General features: G+C 33.6%; 1 protein-coding gene across 3 annotated transcripts in view; it reads right to left on the bottom strand.

Moving 5' to 3' along the window:
• The window catches only part of LOC149779581 (integrin alpha-PS1-like), a 169,138-nt gene that overhangs the window by 21,330 nt on the left and 127,269 nt on the right, over positions 1-20,539 (bottom strand). For 2 of the 3 annotated variants that reach the window (XM_089940326.1, XM_089940328.1), the window contains 6 exons: positions 16,997-17,172; positions 14,954-15,037; positions 13,507-13,612; positions 8,758-8,880; positions 6,169-6,231; positions 1,363-1,404 (listed from right to left, as the gene is read on the bottom strand). In XM_089940326.1, coding sequence (XP_089796452.1) covers positions 1,363-1,404; positions 6,169-6,231; positions 8,758-8,880; positions 13,507-13,612; positions 14,954-15,037; positions 16,997-17,172 — 594 coding nt within the window. The remainder of the gene's footprint in view (positions 1-1,362; positions 1,405-6,168; positions 6,232-8,757; positions 8,881-13,506; positions 13,613-14,953; positions 15,038-16,996; positions 17,173-20,539) is intronic. The other variant, XM_089940327.1, reaches the window with a different exon arrangement.

Genomic DNA, 20,539 nt, shown 5'->3' with positions numbered 1-20,539 from the left:
AATTCCTGTTGGGACAACTTTTAGGCTTTATAAATTTGAATCTTCTATTTTTCTACTTTTTTTAATCAAAGTATGTGCTCTTCTCTGAATATCTAAGAAATTTTTTGTATGGAGATAAGTGTCAAAACAAAATATCTTTATAATCACTAAAGATCTAAGGACCTCCTAAAAATATGTTTCTGGTTGTCTGACTTTCCCTGCATCTTGTTGCCGACCCTAGCACTTCTTAGCCCCAGGGTAAAAACAAAAAAAAAAATATGAAGAAAATACCCAAAATTGATTTGTGCATCAAATTAAGCAAGTTTAGCCCATTACTTGAAGCTTTTATTACATTTTATTACATTATAAATATAATAATCATCAAACCACATAATGTTGAAATTGTATAAAAATTATACAGTATATATTTTTTTAATTCCCAAAATTGATTTGTGCATCCAACTGAGCAGGTTTATCCCAGTACTTGAAGCATGAAGTACATTATATATACTTATCATTATTACATATATAAACTAATGCAATAGAAAACACACATTTTTTGGGGCCTAAAGATTTCCAAAGGTCTCGCATACTTTCTGTAAACTTTGCAATCTTCTTTCACAGGGCTATAATTACAATTAATGAAATTATACAAGAATTTGTCTTTATTCGACAACCATGCCATTTTACCTCCAATTTCTCCCAGAGTTCCATGATAGATCTAAGTAAAACATAATATTATATCGATGACATCATATTCTAATCATTTTGAGTGGCATAGCATGCAATGATTTTACAAAAGCAGATGACCTTAATATCGCTGAAACTGTTGAAACATTTTACAGCAAGCAAAATAAACAATTTTATGTGCTTGCTTACAAGTCAAGTCCAACTGCAAGCTGCACAGACCCAGATCTGCCATTGCATGTGTGGGCAGCTCTGGGTCCATGCAATTATGAAATTTATTAGCAGCAATCAGTAGAACAAACAGTATGGACCAGACCATGATCTGATAGGTAATTGTGCAACAGCAGATCAGGGTCTACACTGTTTGTAGTTGGACTCGACTTATACACCAGTATATATGGCATTTTCCTTTTGGGCATTTTAAGTTTTGTGACTTACCATTTGAGAAAGCAACGTATTGACAAAGCAATGCTGCGGATCTATTCAGATTACATGTTTATACTGACGATAGAAAGTGCAAAAATCATCTGTTAAATGGTGTTGTTTGGTTTTGATGGAAAATAAAGTGTGGAAGGAGTTACTATGTACACACATTTGTCTCAATAAATAAAAGTCAAAGTGTATGTTATACACATGCACAAAACATGCAAATTAATTTAGAAAAGCAAAGGAAAGCAAGGCAGATATATAACTTACATTACGCTTTGGTGGTAATCGCAGTATGAAATCAGGGTCAACCTGTTAGTAATAAATACGCTTCAATATTAGGTTACATATTTAAAGCAAACTGTATTGTTTATGTTCACAAATATAAACTGTATTGTACATGCTCACAATACAAACTGAAAATAAGATTATTATGTCATCAAACAGCATAGCTCACTTGCAGAACAAACATTAGAAGTAACAAACAGATTCCATTTTTTCATTCCAGATTTTGATCTTGCAGTGAGACACATCACACATATACATAATGAAATAAGTCATTCAACATGAGCTGATATGGATCAGTGATGAAGGTTGCATGCATATATATAGTTTCAAGAATGATCTGAAATGGCTATACTTAGAAGAGGAAGAAAACTTGGACATGGTGACTTTCTGTTAAGAATCGTTTGCATACACATCTTCATGACTGAAATTCATGGGAACGGTCCTATCGAAATGCCTCATATTAAAGCCGTGTACACCAATCAAGTATCATAGTAACATAATCTGGGGAATTAACACTTTTAACTTTGAATTGTCACTGGCACATGATAAATGTGTGATAATTACCTTCTTTTAGTACACTTGTGTTTCTTAATTCCCAATAATTCCTTCCTCATTCTATCAAGTTTGAAAAAATGCAATTTAAAAGTACAAAACACACTTGTGATAGTGACGTGTGGCTTGATAAAAAATAAAACTCTGCAACATCTCAATGGAATTTTAAGTTTCATGTTCTTTTCATAATGCTGTAGTCATTATCATAAATTGCAGAACAATGTATCCACCCCCACCCCATGGCATTGTACTAAGTCTTCCGAATTGACCATGAAGCAATGTGCTGACTTATGTAAAGCTGAGAATGTTCATTCTTTTTTTAAATTCAATTTTTAGGACTGGTGAACAATTTGCTCATTTAAATATATATATCCTACCTCTCCCGTAATATACCCACCCATACCCCATGAAGGAGACAAGTCAACAGTCAAAACAAGGGGGATAACTCTTGTATCAATAACTTGAGCAAAATGATTTTTCAATGAAAATTGCAAAGTGATTCGTTGATATGCACATCTTAAGGGTGATGACCAGGATATTTACTAAGCCTCATAACAATCCATCAAAAACCATGCTAACAAACTTGTGCAATACAATGAATTAAGCCACAAAACAATGGCTGCAACTTTAAAATTTGTGGAAGAAAAGTAATTTGTTGTAATAATCATCTTTGGGTGAATACAATAATAATTATAAAGGCAATTCATCAAAAACTGCATGAGTAATTTTGCCAATGAGATTATGCTGGACAGAACAAAAGACAGATGGACAAACACAAGAATTACTATATACACTGACCAATAACATGAGGTATAAAAAAGAAATTCTGATTTCGATAATATTTTAGTCACAGCACTGACACTCAAGCAAACCTAACAATACAAAGTTATGTCTTTTCAATTAAAACAGATTCAAATAAATTAAAACATATTAAGTTAAAATAAAACAGATAAATTAAATTAAGTTGAATTAAATAAGATAAAGTGACAATTAGAGTATAATTCAAACAGTAACACACAAAAACACCAAAGCAAATCAAAGCATCTGAGAAGTATCTGTTTTTCATTTTCAAGTGATAATATATAACTAAGATAAGTGTTCCACAGCCTAAATCAATTTACATTATAAACTAGGAATTTCTGGAGCACAACACAAACAGGATAACTGTACACAAAGGGACTTGAACCCTACTGTCTAAACAAGAATTTCCAGGAATTCATGACGAGATCATTTCCTCTTTTCACTGCTGCCTTGAAACCATCTGATATTCTTGAGCAATATTTTGAAATGGTAACTGTGGCAGCCACAGTATATTTAAAATCGGCACCATAATAATTTAATAATTTAGATGCCATTTAAAAGCTTATGGTAAAAAACCGATTTTGATATACCCATCCATTCTGGAGAACTAGTGAGAAGATTTTTAGTATGGCAGCCACACTTTGATGTCAGTTCAGTAGCAATTTAATTCAGGACCAAATAGATATCATAATTAGTCTTCTGGTTAAAACCTCATGTAAATATGACTTTCCATTGGGAGAAGAAGCAATAACAAGACTGTCTGGACAGATGCCATTGTGGCCATACTTCATGCCAATTGGTGCCATTTTCAGTTAGTACAAATAAGACATCATAAAAAAACTTGAGGTGAAAACCCAATACTGATATGATGTCCCACCTAAGAGGAGTAGCAATACAATTTTTAAGATGGCAGCTTTGGCACCATGTTGGTAATCAGATCGACACAATTTTGATTTCATTTGAACCAGATATAAGAAATCTTTGAGTAAAAACCCCATTCTAATATGACCATCCATTCAGGTGTGTGTGTTTTTTGGATTTTTAATATAGCTTTAACAATATTTCAGTCATATTGCTATGATGTCTGCAGTGTGGCAGTTTATACTGATGTCTAGCACTGAGGCATCATGCAGCAGACATGTAGCATGATGTCCCACCCAGTTACATTATCCTGACACCAGGTCGACCAGTCCTAACACTAACCTCTTAATGCTGAGCGCCAGGCGAGGCAGCTGTTAGTACCATTTTTGTAAGTCTTTGGTATGACTTGGCCAGGGATCGAACCCATGACCTCTCACATCCAAGGCGGCCATCCATTCAGGAGTAGTTGCAATGATAAGATTTTTCAAGATGGTCACAGAACCATTTTCAGTTAGGTCAATTAGGCATCATAAGAATTCTTCTGGTGAAAACCCCATGTCGATTTGATTTTCCATTCAGGGGGAGTAGCGATAACAGGATACTGAAGAGGGTTACTGTGGTGATCATATTGGATGTCTGAGCAGCCCTATTTTCATTTTAAAACCTGCTAGTCTTTGGGATCAATATACAATATATACCTGCTTATGAGTCGACTGCAATCTGCAGATTTACTGATGCATAATGCGCCAGCAGCTCTTGGTCTGCGCAGTTTCTGGGATAATCAGAAGAACAAACATCAAAGATGATCTACACGTGCATTATGCTATTGCAAGTCAGAATCATTGTTGCTAGCAGTTTAACTTGACTGATAAACAAGTACATATGGTATGTGTAATATTTATAGCAATCCTCTAAGTAGTTCAACAGAAGTAGCAATAAGAAACTTGTGCTATCAGATTGGCAGGTATGAGATGATGGATGATGGACAATAGATGATCTCATTAGCTCTTCTGATCTCTGTTTACAGGTGACATGTTTTGATACTTTTTATGTGTACTGCCTTGTTGCAAGTAATGTAGTTAAGGTACACTGCATATAAAAATTTATACAAAACATTTTAATAATATTATGCAATGCAGGGCTCATATTGTATTATTTAAATATTTAAAAGTGTTGTTGTTGATGTAGGGTTTAATGCCATTTTTCAGCAAATGATAGGCTTGACATGGTGGCCAGTATTAATGGTGGAGGAAGAACCCGGGAAATCCCTGGAAAGAACCACTGACCCTCGAGAAGCTACTGGCAAGCTTTCTCACATACCCACATTGGCCTTATCTGAGACTCGAACCCTCGCAGACAGAGGTGAGATGGCAGTGGTCCATAACAGAGAGTGCTTTAGACCACTCGGCCACTCGGGGCCCCTCAAATATTTAAAAGAATCATAAAACTAATGACAACAAATTTGAGATTTATCATAAAAGTGCACTGCAAAATGTTATTATTTTTCTTCTGTGAATGGTTTTATTGCACAAGTGCACTGCAAAATGTTGATTTTCTTCTGTGAATGGTTTTATTACACAACTGCACAGGTTCCTGAGTGGCTCATGGATCATTGCCATCTCACCTCTGTCTGCAAGGGTTTGAGTCTCGGGTTCAGCCAATGTGGGTATGTGAGAAAGCTTGCTAGTAGCTTCTTGTGGGTAGATGGTTCTTTCCAAGCTTTTCCCGGGTTATTCCTCCACCATTAATACTGGCCGCCATGTATAGCCTATCTTGTGCTGAAAGATGGCATTAAACCCTACAATAACAACACAAGTGCACTGCAGAATGTTGTTTATTCTCTGTGAATGGCTTTATAACACGTGCACTGTAAAATGTTTTTTTTCTTTCTAGGAATGACTTTATGGTTATAGATATAAGACCAAAATCCATTCTAGAACTGAAAATTTATTGACAAAACTCTACCCACTGAAAAGAGAAGGGATTTCATGGAAATATTAAGATAGAGCTTTGAGATATAATATACTATTTTCCTGCATTTGGTTGATATTTTAGCGCGATGTTTTTTTGGAAATAAGCACAACTCCTACAATTGTGCAGCCTATGTAGACTCTGCAAGATAGACGAAATCCTGACATATCATTGATCAAACTTTATGCATAAACAGTAAACCCTGTCTTGAAAGACCAATGTTATAGGAGACCACCTGTCTTGCCAAACCCGATTCTCAATGCAGATTAAATGCAGAAGAGATGGTCATTCAACACAGGTTCTACTGTAGTAATGCTGCATCAAAGTTTCAGTTTAATAAAGAACTGATAAAAGACTATATAATTTGTACCACCACTTAATGAAATGGATCCATGACCATAGTGTTATAACGAAGGGTCTTATAATGAGTGAGTTATGTATATACTTAATGCATAATGTAGCTTTAGATAGCACTGTATACATTCAGTTAGAGGTATATTTCAACACACAGCCATGCAAGGATGAATTTTAACATGGATATTGCTTTAGTCCGATACTTTATGTAAGCTTATATTATTATTATACATGACATGCATTGTTTACCTCTATACTAAGAGTATTGATGATCTCTGGGTCATAGTAACACTTTATCAAATTATTGAGTTCCTGAAAAATAAAGAAATAACGAAGAATTAACAGAAAAGTCATAAGCTGATAATACAATTTTTAAGGCTGGCAATTTTTAAAATACCTGGATCAAGAAAGGTTTGTTTCAAATTTGAGTGAGGTCCACAATCCAAAGAACCCTGGCGACATAAAGGGGAAGGGTAGTAGAAATTTTCTGTCTCTGATCACAATTTGCTCTTTAACTAGATGCTTAAAACCTTATGGTAAATATTACAGACAAAGACCAGAAATAAATTTCTGACCACTTTACAACGTATTGTATCTACAAGTACTAGGCCTATGTGGCTGATAGGGATTTCTGTATTATTTGTTAATTTTAAGAACTTATTCATGCAAAAGTTATAGCTATCAATGTCAAAAAGTTGAGGACTAATGTGCTATTTACATTGTTTGTTAAAGAGCTTGATACAGTCTTATGGTTAACATGAAACAAAGAAATTAAATTAAAGCTGAATGGGACAAACCAAGGAACTGAAAACATTCCAACAAAAATGAATGCCAATAATTCCTTTCCTCATGATGATCAAAATTAGAGATTACTGTAATGATAAATGCAGACCCAAGTCTACCATTAATTATTAATTTTGCTGTGTTTTGATTGGTTAAATCACCATTAATTATTCATTTTGCTGTGTTCTGATTGGTTACATCACCAGGAGTGCTCTTTGTTAAATAATATGTAACTCCCAGGTACATAAGGATGATGCCAATATTCCATAAGCTCACTTGACAGCTTAGTCAAATAGGCAACTGATGGCAAGTGCTGTGTTCAGAATGTTATAGTGCAAGTTTAATTTGTACATGATATAAATCCTTTTCAAGTCCTATCAGTATGACCTTATGTATTTCCATTATCTGTCTGTTTGACCTTATGTATTTCCATTATCTGTCTGTTTGACCTTATGTATTTCCTTTATCTGTCTGTTTGAAATTATGTATTTCCTTTATCTGTCTGTTTGACCTTATGTATTTCCTTTATCTGTCTGTTTGACCTTATGTATTTCCTTTATCTGTCTGTTTGATGGTATGTATTTCCTTTATCTGTCTGTTTGACCTTATGTGTTTCCTTTATCTGTCTGTTTGACCTTATGTATTTCCTTTATCTGTCTGTTTGATCTTATGTATTTCCATTATCTGTCTGTTTGACCTTATGTATTTCCTTTATGTCTGTTTGACCATATGTATTTCCTTTATCTTTCTGTTTGACCTTATGTATTTCCTTTATCTGTCTGTTTGACCGTATGCATTTCCTTTATGTCTGTTTGACTGTATTTCCTCTATCTGTTGGTTTGACCGTATGTATTTCCTTTATCTGTCTCTTTGACTGTATGTATTTCCTTTATCTTTCTGTTTGACCTTACGTATTTCCTTTGTCTGTTTGACTGTATGTATTTCCTTTATCTGTCTGTTTGACCTTATGTATTTCTTTTATCTGTCTGTTTGACCATATGTATTTCCTTTATCTGTTTGTTTGACCTTATGTATTTCCTTTATCTGTCTGTTTAGCCTTATGTATTTCCTTTATCTGTCTGTTTTACCTTATGTATTTCCTTTATCTGCTTTTTTGTTTGTTTTTACCTTCATTTTTAATAAAGCTTTAGCACTAGAAATATGGTGCATACATGTGTTGGGGGTAGGGCAGGGAAGAGAAAATAATGGAGTTAGGATGTATGCATAGGAAGAGTGTTAACAAAATTAAAATATTTTTGGAATATTTACAGCTTTTTTTATTTTATTTTTGTACCTGATTATAATCGTTTTAATTCATATTTAGGATCTTATATAATGAACTAAAATCAACTGTTTGCTGAGCTATTGCTAATGCAACTGTATTTGGTATACATTTCAAACTTATACTGTGTGGTTTTAATATTAAAGCAGAAAAATTTGGAAAAAGTAATGTTATGTAAGGAAACAATTACCATATTTGCTGGCCTATAAACTATGAGTACAAGTCAAATTTGCAAATTTTTGTAAATCTTCCATCCTTCAGCCATATTTAAGTAAATGCTGAATATAAGACAAGGATAGATCAAATACCTTGGCTTTGTCCTTTTCACTTCGTTTCTAATTTTATCATTTCACTAATTCAGCAAATTTCCAGGTCAGCATTTGCCCTGAGAACTGTTGAGTCTATGTCATCTGTCCAGTTTATGGAGCCAGCAAACAGTGTTGTCCCATAAACCACCAAAGGATGCATATTATTATTTTATTGTTGCTTTCACCATAGGGAACTGTTCTCCTGTAGTGCTGTTTTGAGGTGATAGTATCTATGTGTAAGACAAGGGCATTATACAACACCAGACAAAAGTGAAGAACAGTTGTCATGGGGAAAGGTTTAGATTAAGGCATTACATGATGTGATGTCATGAACAGCACAGTCATTAGGAAATGATTACTTTCATAAAATAGTTTGTTGCAGCCAGCGAAATGGAACATGAGACTTTATCATGAGAAGAATTGCTGTACACATGTCAATACATTACTTGATCTATCGAGGCTCACCTGTGGCACCTGCATAAGATAAAGAACATGCTTCCCTCGTACATAGTTCTTGTTCATCAATTCATATGGCCAATAAATGGTCAACTTGGATGGAGGAATTGTACCTGGACCTTTATTTTCCACCTTAAAAAAAACAAAACATATCAACAATTACTCGAAGAAAGGCCTTTTCAATTTTTTCTTTGCTCTCCATTCAAAACTTTTACAAGGAAGAGCTCTGCAGGTACTAACATTTGGATTACTTTGGGCTTATCCTACATCTGATAACATTTCAACAACAAAAAAGGTGACAGAAATAACAAAGGACCCTGAAGTGAGGCAAAATGAAAAATTCCTTGACAAGGCCCTCCCCTCTGATGAAGCACTGAGAATACTGATGGGTTGGAGGGCTGGGGAAATACTATATACTGAACATGATCAAAGGATAAAATTAAGTTGGGGAATATTAATCTTGGATTCTTTTGTATTGAAAGTGGCAAATGCAAATATCCCTCTTATAACATGAAGTCTGAATTTGAAATGTTCTTTTCTTCATCTCTTAACAGAGAACTGATTAAACACATTCTTTAACATTAGATATAACATACTTAGGGCTATTCCATTTAAACATTGATGGTACACAGGGACGGCACTTTTTAAAAATATATGCTAGGGTACTCATATTACCCAGAGAGTTCTTATGAAAACAATACAAAACTCTAAACTGCATCTATGGGTGACTGACTATTCTACATTAGAAGTGCCTTCTCTTGGCCCCGTGTGTATTTTAATAGAACAGCCCTTAAGCAATTACCTTTGACTTGAAATTATTCTACACAGACGCCTGGAATCGATATCAGGGTGTGTAACCACTGCTGAGTGTGATAATTTCCTCTCTGATTAAATTTCGAGTTTTGTCCCTTAACAGCTACTAAAACACTCATTTTTTCTCCAGCAAAAGGGCCTTTAGAGTTAAATATAGAAAAGTATATATTATTAGGAATAGAACAATTCTTAATAGCTGGAAGTAGAAAGCATGCCACAGGACTAAGAGGGATAAATCCCTCCAAGGCAGATTTGAAGCAGAAGATATGGTACACTTCTCAAAAGTACATCTACATATAAACAACAGTCTGCAAAACCAAACTGTATTGTTTACCAATTCCTAAGTTGTTTACCCATTCCTAAATTGTTTACCAATTCCTAAGTTAAAATAGTTACAAGAAAGAGCTATTTTGAAGATGCAACATTCATTATAAAATAGACTGTTCTGGAAAGAATGGAGAAGGAAAAAACAAAAATCTTCAAGTTTATGTTGATGATAAAATTACTTAGTCATAAGTAAAAGCCATTTTGTTGACGCAGTCTTTGGTCCTCATCCAAACATCAAACATATGCACTATAGTAACTGCAGACCAAGGCTACATTGCATTGTATCTATATGTATCTGTTAAGACTATACTACAATGTATCAATATTATCAATACAGATTACACTGCATTTATCTATATGTATCAGTTAAAACTACACTGTATTTTATCAATGTGTATTAGTTAAGACTACACTGCATTTTGTCAATGTGTATTAGTTAAGACTACACTGCATTTTATCTATGTGTATCAGTTAAGACTACACTGCATTGTGTGTGTGTGTGTGTATATATATATATATATATATATATCAATCAATATCAATATCAGTGAAGACTACACTGCACTGTATCTATAAGTATCAGTTAAGACTAAAATGCATATTATCTATATGTATCAGTTAAGACTAAAATGCATATTATCTATATGTATCAGTTAAGACTAAACTGTATTGTATCTATATGTATCTGTTAAGACTACACTGGATTGTATCTATATGTATCTGTTAAGACCACACTGTATTGAATCTATATGTATTAGTCAATACTACACTGCATTGTATCTATATGTATCAGTTAAGATTACATTGCTCATTTCATTTAAGCATTCCCTGGTGAGACATACACCTGCTTATAACATGAAGGCAGATCTCAATCTCATTTTTCTTGCATAAATTATCAAAATTTTAGCTCTTACTTGCTTAACATTAAAAGCTTGTCATAAAAATAGGTAAATAAAAGCTTTCTATATCACCTGTCTTATCACTTGGAATGGCACAAACATTTGTTACCAATATCATGAAATTTGCTGATTTTAAGAAGAAAGCATAGATTTATTTTGTGGTGAGATTATTTTAAAGAAAAATATTTTCTCACTAAATAACACAATATTCAAGTAAATATCAATGAAATGAAAATGTTGGGAATATATATTGTGGCAACACTATAAGAAACAAATACCTATTAAAGAAATCATGCCAAGTGAAATTTGTGTTTTAGTTTTAGCTGTTAAATTTGGCTTCGATGTAGTAACCAAGTGATATGCCCTCTTCTATTCAAGTGTAAAAAGTCATTTGACCATTATGTCAATGCCCATCTGCATTTCCCATTTGACCATTATGGCAATGCCCATTTGACCATTATGACAATGCCCATTTGCATTTCCCATTTGACCATTATGGCAATGCCCATTTGCATTTCCATGAAGACCTAATTATGAGCTTACTCAACACCTGAGCTGGATTTAGTTTTAGAACTAGTAAAAATTTAATGGTCCATTGTCAATGAAGACTCAAACAAATTAACGGATTGTCTCAGTTGATTTACAAAACAATTAATAGATTAATTGATTTACAAATAAATGAAGCACCATTCACATCAAAGTAGCATCTCTAAGGCCAGCCTAATATTTTGTCAAAATCACATACTGTAAATAAATGATATGTTTTTGCTTTTGGCTAATTAGTTAATTCTTTTTTCTAAATTTATTCGAAATTACATGCAAAATCAATAAAAACAACCATGCAACTGTTTCTTATCATTTCCCCTTGTTTTGGCTAATTTTTCTTTTCTTTCCATCCAGATGTAGTGTTCTGGGACTGCAACTGCTGTGTGCCCCAACTGTTTGTATTGGAACAAAGGACACTGGGTTGTACAGTACATGCACTAATGACAAAAATTTGCTATCCTGGGAAACTGCACACTGCAAACATATTGATGGTTTGGCTCCACTGATTTATGAATGAAATTTTAGCTACTAAGCTTTCATTTGTTAGCCACTGTTTATAATGAATACACATGTTCTGATTATAAAAAGGAAGTAACTCCAACTTATGGGACACACAACTGCTAGTACTGCAGGTTACTTTAATTTATACCAAAAATCTCTTGACAATAAGTGTACATGAACTTCTTGAGATCAAACATCCTTAAATATTAAACTATATTAGATACGAGGATCTGTGTAGGGCAGTGGAGACTTTAGTTCTTATTTATTTATCAACAAATGTTGCTATCACTCCTGCCCCCTAAACTCCTCCAACTGTTAGTCAAAAGTTGCCTTCTTAACAAGATTGAGTCTTTGCCTAGCCTATTGTCAATGTTATGCATGTATGTATGTATGTATGTATGTGTGTGTGTATGTATGTATGCATGTGTGTGTATGTGTATGTATGTGAATGGATGTATGTGTGTATGTATGTATGTATGTATGAATGTGTGTGTGTTACATATGTATGTGTGTGTATGTATGTTTGTGTGTATATATGTATGCATGTGTGTATGTATACAAATACACACACATAGCATCAATATCATGATCATGACTACTGTATCTATCAATCAAGACTACATAGTCTCTATATACATGCATCAATCATAACTACATGCACAGTATCTATACCTATCAATCAAGACTACACAGTCTCTATATACATGCATCAATCATAGCTACATGCACAGTATCTATATCTATCAATCAAGACTACATAGTCTCTATATACATGCATCAATCATAACTACATGCACAGTATCTATATCTATCAATCAAGACTACATAGTCTCTATATACATGCATCAATCATAACTACATGCACAGTATCTATACCTATCAATCAAGACTACATAGTCTCTATATACATGCATCAATCATAACTACATGCACAGTATCTATACCTATCAATCAAGACTACATAGTCTCTATATACATGCATCAATCATAACTACATGCACAGTATCTATACCTATCAATCAAGACTACATAGTCTCTATATACATGCATCAATCATAACTACATGCACAGTATCTATATCTATCAATCAAGACTACATAGTCTCTATATACATGCATCAATCATAACTACATGCACAGTATCTATATCTATCAATCAAGACTACATAGTCTCTATATACATGCATCAATCATAACTACATGCACAGTATCTATACCTATCAATCAAGACTACATAGTCTCTATATACATGCATCAATCATAACTACATGCACAGTATCTATACCTATCAATCAAGACTACATAGTCTCTATATACATGCATCAATCATAACTACATGCACAGTATCTATATCTATCAATCAAGACTACATAGTCTCTATATACATGCATCAATCATAACTACATGCACAGTATCTATATCTATCAATCAAGACTACACAGTCTCTATATACATGCATCAATCATAGCTACATGCACAGTATCTATATCTATCAATCAAGACTACATAGTCTCTATATACATGCATCAATCATAACTACATGCACAGTATCTATATCTATCAATCAAGACTACATAGTCTCTATATACATGCATCAATCATAACTCTATATCTATCAGCCAAGACAAAATTACAATTACAATCTTTATACACACTGGCTTTGATTTACTTACAACATAGCTATGGTTGATGGCTGGACCAATCATAATTTCATTTTTAATGGCACTTTCTCCACGAACTATCCCCTTATACTGGATCACACCATCAGGCTTAGACACACTGGATAAAAATTGTAAGAAAAACATGATCATATCACCATACTTCTTTTACGATAAAAACAAAATAAGATACATTATGTTTTATTACATATCAATGATTCATTGTGGCTGGAACAGTAATGCACTTTGGAACTGATTAGAGGGTATGATGAGTAACTAGATTTTTGTTTGCAAAACACACCCAAAAAAACATCTGTAAAATAAAACACCCAAATATATCAACTATATACAGATAATTACATAAATTCACTTGTCTCTTCCCCCAATGGAGACAACCTATCATTTTGACATGCCAGTCTTGTTCTTTTTGCACCCCTGACAAATATTTTTTCTGCTTTCCTTTTTGTCACCACCAACAATTTCAAACCTTAATCCAAAACTTTCTTGTCTTGTTCTCTCACAAAACCTTGAAATGCCATGTTTTGCAAGCATGCTTCTTTCTTTCCAAAAGTTTCTGTTAGATGAAGATTAACTGGGTGAGCAGAAACTTTTGACCAATCAGAATACTCTTTACAACGATTGTGTTAAATAATTTATGGAGCAAATACTTTACAAGGATCATTGCAGAGTGGGACCAGACAGATTGTTTCTTAAAAAATGAATCGGAGACGATATAAATAATATAAATAATGGACTACACTGACAATTAATATTTCTTGTCAGGAGAAAATCAGAATTCTGCTTTAATATGATGAAAAATTGTGTCTCATTATAAGTAAAACTTTAATATCTCATTAGCGTTTTTCAGCATTTGCAACTGACTGAAAATGGTAACTATCAATACTCTGCTAAAGTGGGTATGTGAAAAAGCTTGCCAGTAGCTTCTTGTGGGTTGGTGGTTCTTTCCGGGTTCTTCCTCCACCATTAATACTGGCCGCCATGTATAGCCTATTGTGTGCTGAAAAATGGCACTAAACCCTACAAAAAACAACAACTATCAATACTATTCTTAAAGAGCTGAGGGACTGAAATAAGCATATACTTGCTGATCAATCCTCCATATCTCATATGATTTTATGAACTTTCTATGACAACGTCAGCAATTCAATAACTGTTTAAATTAAATCAATTATATGTAAACTGTCAATTAGTGCACAACACAAACTAAGACCAGTGATTTGTTGTTTTTTTTAATCAAAATACAGTAATCTTGCATGGAACATAACTTTTTATTGTAATAATAATAATAATAATAATAATAATAATTATGGTATCTGTTCAAAAATCAAATTTGAAAGGTGAACCTGCAGAAAGAATTCACCTATGTATAAAGATCATTTTGGCTTTTTTCCTATTTGTGGCCACTATTGACAAGTTTGTGGATACAAATAAGGTCTCTTACCCTTGAACTGCTATGTCTGCATTGATAATAACACGGATTCTGTTGTAAACGACATTTCTTGCAGGTGTCTTGTCTTGACTGGTCCTGTTAAAAAAATTTACTGCAAATATATGCTTAGGAAAGACTTAATTTTAAATCAGAAAGTCTTTTCTTTTTGATCTGAAATTAAGCCATTTAAATTGAGTAAATTTTAGTAAATCACAGTCATCATTGTTTGAGTTTAGAAAAAAAGAAAAGCTAATAAATGCTTCCATAGCAAACCCAAACGAAATGCATGCAATTGTAAAAAGGGAAAAAAATGTGCACAAATGTGAATGTGTCACTGCTAAGGATACATAAACACACAAACAGGAGTTCATGCTAGACTGCTGATAAAAAGGGAGTTCATGCTAGACTGCTGATAAAAAGGGAGTTTAAGCTAGATTACTCATAAAGGGAGTAAAAGCTAGATTGCTGATGAATGGAGCTGAAGAAAGATTACAGATAAAGGGAGTTTCAGCTAGATAAAGGGAGTTTCAGCTAGATTGCTAATAAAGGGAGTTTAAACTAGACTGCTGATAAAGGGAGTTAAAGCTAGATTACTGATAAAGGGAGTTTCAGCTAGATTGCTGATAAAGGGAGTTTAGGCTAGATTACTGGTAAAGGGAGTTTAAGCAAGATTGCTAATAAAGGGAGTTTAAGCTAGATTGCTAATAAAGGGAGTTTAAGCTAGATTGCTGATAAAGGGAGTTTAAACTAGATTACTAATAAAGGGAGTTTAAGCTAGATTGCTAATAAAGGGAGTTTAAGCTAGATTGCTAATAAAGGGAGTTTAAGCTAGATTGCTAATAAAGGGAGTTTAAGCTAGATTGCTAATAAAGGGAGTTTAAGCTAGATTGCTAATAAAGGGAGTTTAAGCTAGATTGCTGGTAAAGAGAGTTTAAGCTAGATTGCTGATAAAGGGAGTTTAAGCTAGATTGCTAATAAAGGGAGTTTAAGCAAGATTGCTGGTAAAGAGAGTTTAACCTAGATTGCTAATAAAGGGAGTTTAGGCAAGATTGCTGGTAAAGAGAGTTTAAGCAAGATTGCTGATGAAAGAAGCATAAGTTAGACTGATGAAAAAAAGAGTTTAAGCTAGATAAAGGGAGTTTCAGTAGTATCATATTTAATTAGCATATTTAATTAGCATATAAATACCACTACAAAGCCACATGATTCTTGGATAATGAAGTTAAAAATACAACTAGAAGGAATTGCTTACCTAGTTGTATTAATTGATAGTGGAATATGGTACTGCACTTTTGTACATGAGTAAGATCACAGTCATCAAGTGAATAATATATATTACTGTACAAACATCAAGACCTCTCTCTCTCTCATAATGGGGCATAATTTTTATTTGATCATGAGGTGCAATAAGAAAATTGTGATGGAACATCTTTGTCATGGTTATACAACTTCTAACCTGTCAATTTTAACACACATATATCAAATTTAAACAACATATATTACAAACAACGTATTTTACAAATGCTTCCTTCTTTAGTGCAATTACATCTAATCTATGTTAGTTTTTAATATTGACGATCATGTATGTGTTTAAATTCCTTCAAAATGTGGGGTCCTATATTTTTTCATACATGATCACTTACCAAAAATGAAATATTTTTTTGTTACACATTATTTTTTTACTTTTGGAGAGAAAAATATTTCCATATGAAAAATTATGTAATGTACAATAAATATAAGTCGATTCGGAGTATAAGATGAAGCCAATATTTTCTAGTAATAAATGTATTGTCTTATAGGCTGGCAAATACAGTATTATACAAGATGATAAGATAACTGTTCATCTCATTCATTAATAGAGATGTCAAAATTTTGGGAAATTTCTACTGGGTACTGCCAGTTCTAACGATCAGTTACCTTGGGGTTGGTTGGTTCTTAAGTCAACAGTTTTTCAAGTGGATTTCAGTTTCAAAATTATATGCATGAAATACATAAAAACAGATTAAAGACACATAGTATAGGCCACCTGGTACAGTCCACTTCAAGTACACTTACGTGTTGACCCAGGACTTGAGGGTGAAGTTCCTGATGTTTGAAGAGATATCGTCGGTGCCAAAATTAAGTGTGAAGGATACATCTGTATTGGCCTTTAATGGGTTTCCAAACTCCTTGCTCCCAATTTCCTTACATTCAATGATGGTGCTGTTGGATGGACTACAGCCTATGTCCCTCTGTGAAACAATGTTTAATGGTGATTAAAGAAAAGTTGTAAGGTCCTTTTGCAAAGTATATGTGATGTCATGACTCTACTAAATTACTTCTTTCCCGAGGTGAAAAATGTTACAACCCTTAGAAACTCCTTCTGAAAAATTGTACTCGTTCTACGTAGAACTGTTTGAATTTAATATATAAATGAGCATTGGCTTGTTTTTGTCTGTATAATTTGTTATCACCACAAGACACAAGTTTTTCACTTCTTTCAGTGTTTTTTCCTCATGTCACAACTCCTGCAAGTTTGACTTGAGGGAAAGTAGCAAATTACACGTTATACTAACTTGGCATGTCACATATTCAACAACGAAGCATGTGTGTGTGTGTGTATGTGTGTTTTGGATTTTTTACGTAGCTTTAACAAATTTTCAGTCATATCGCTATGATGTCTGCAGTCATGCAGTTTATATATTGATGTCTAGCACTGGAGCATCATGCCGCAGACATGTAGCATCATGTCTCACCCAGTCACACTATCCTGACACCGGGCCGACCAGTCCTAACACTAACCTCTTAATGCTGAGCACCAAGCAAGGCAGCTGCTACTACCATTACAAAGTAGCATGTCATAATCCTTCAATGAACAGTTTCAATAAGCACCACATCTAGTCAAAAGAATTTGGTAATCACAGTATCGTTAAATTTATAATGGTAAAATTAAATAATTTGAAGCAGCAAGTTCTGTGCTCATGGAACGTTGATGCCTTAACACTGTGCTAATACAATATGCCTATCCTATTGCAAGTAAAATGACTGACTGACTTGTATATATTGCAAGTAAAATGACTGACTGACATGTATATATTGCAAGTAAAATGACTGGCTGACATGTATATATTGCAAGTAAAATGACTGGCTGACATGTATATATTTTAAGTAAAATGACTGACTGACATGTATATATTGCAAGTAAAATGACTGGCTGACATGTATATATTGCAAGTATGACTGGCTGACATGTATATATTGCAAGTAAAATGACTGACTGACATGTATATATTGCAAGTATATTTTCTGATGATAAGCATAATACATAACAAGTTTCACAGGAATCCACTTAAAACTGCACAAGCAGCTCTTTTAAAATAATTCTGTTATACACTGTATAAATCCTTGAGTCAAAATGGGGCACAAAAAAAACCCAACAAAAAATAACAAATATCACAGGAACACAAAGATTTGTCAAGATGTGCATCTTTAAATAATGACAATGTTAAAGTTTCACAGCTGTGAGAAATAAAATTGGAAGACATGTTGCATCTTCATCATTATCATTAAATTTCTCAGGGTAAAATTAAATAATTTTAAGCAGCAAGTTCTGTGTTCATGGAACATAGATGCCTTGCCACAGTGCCTGGTAAAGAACTTAAATACAATACCTAACCATGGTGTAATGGATGAATAAGGGCATCTTTAAATAATATCCATAATATAATAAAGTGTCACAGTGATGAGTAAAAAACTGGAAGACATGTTGCATTTACAAGATTTTGTCTAATACTGCATTCATTTAACAGTTGCAGACATAACTGGCATGAACTCTTAAAAAAAATTGCAAGAGCAAAGCAGTTTGTAGATATGTGCATATCCAGGTGACAAATATAATCTTTACTAAGTCTGATGGCAATCCATTAACAAGAGGCCAAACTGGGCCTGATATATCCCAATATATCTCATGTTGCATGCGCAAAATGAAATAACTTACAATAACTCTTAACAAAAATGGAAAGAACATAATGATTTGTCAATAAGCACCTCTTTAAATTGCAATCATAATATGTCCAAGCTTTCATGGTGATCCAATTGAAATCTGTGAGACAAGTTGTGTTCAGAAGATGCTGTCATACATTGAATTCTTGAACTACAAGACAAAGAGTACAACTCTAACAAAAATTGCAAGAGCAAAGCAGTTTGTTGACTATGTGCATATCCAGGTGATAAACATTATCTTCACAAAGTTTCATGGCAATCCATCAACAAGAGGCCAAACTGGGCCTGATATATTCCAATATATCCCATGGCAATCCATCAACAAGAGGCCAAACTGGGCCTGATATATACCAATATATCCCATGGCAATCCATCAACAAGAAAAAAGAAAAAAAAGGCTGATATTTCCAATATGTTTGAGAAGAAGTCATTTACAAGTTTTCAACTTTTAGTAATACGGGCTATCTTGGATGTCAAGTTGGTAGTGAATGTAGAATATTTAAAGACGTCTATGCCTTTTTGTCAAATTCTGCTGATAAGCAGTTTTTATAAGAAGCTGTTTAGAGATTCTTCCATTTTTTTGGTAATGGTGACCATATTCAATGCTTGATTAGCATCATTTCAACAAATTACAAAATCTTCATATTGGGGTGTTTCTGTTAAGCAGCGTTTGCTTGTAGGATTTTCAGTTTTTGGTAATGGCAGCCATATCTGATGGTAGACTGGCACCACTCACTTGGAAAAAATTTGAAAGATATTAATGCCAGGATGCCTTCTGTCAAATTTGGTAATATTTGGCAGAGTGGTTTTTGAGAAATTGCGTAGATGTTATATTTTTTCATTATCTTATGGTGGATAAAAATCATTTAAAAAAAATTTGAAAGACTTGAATGCCAGGATACTTTATGTCAAATTTCATCACATTGTGATGAAGGTGACATCCACCCATGATGCATTTCATCAAAATCTGTTGAGCAGTCTTAGAGCAAGTCATTCAAAAGTTTTCTGGAGGGTTTTTGGTAATAGTGACCACACCTGATGGCAGCCATGCATCAACTGAAGAAATATGAAGCTTCATGTCATGATCTTTTGTTTTAAATTGGCCCAATTATGTTTAGACATTACTGACAAGCTCTAAACAGCAATGGCCAGGAGAGTTAAAAATGGTGGGACTAGCTGCACTAATGAAATTGCCATACACTGCATTAAGCTAACATACATGAATTTGCTAATGTAAACAGATTCACTAACATATGCATCTTCAGGTAATGACCATATTATTTACACAGTTTCATGGAAATCCATCAAAAACTGTGGGACTAATTGTGCTAATAAGATTTTGCCACAAACTGTTCTAAGTTGCAAGAAAAAAAGGACAATAACTATAACAAATACTGGTGATTTCTTGACATGCATATCTTCATGTGATAGCTATAATAACTATTAAGTTTCATGGTAATCCATGAAAAACTGCATGGGTAGTTGTGCTAACAATAATGGAAGGACAAACAGATGGATGGACATGATTAATATAGACCACTACTTGAGGGGTATACAAATACCCGTGTTTAGATTTCTACTAACACTGGTGAGACTCCATGAGAATTGAAAGAATGA

The sequence above is a fragment of the Sinohyriopsis cumingii genome, chromosome 17, assembly GCF_028554795.1.
Source record: "Sinohyriopsis cumingii isolate HCF-2022 chromosome 17, ASM2855479v2, whole genome shotgun sequence".
Lineage (NCBI taxonomy): Eukaryota > Metazoa > Mollusca > Bivalvia > Unionida > Unionidae > Sinohyriopsis > Sinohyriopsis cumingii.
This window is presented reverse-complemented; position numbering and strand designations above follow the sequence as displayed.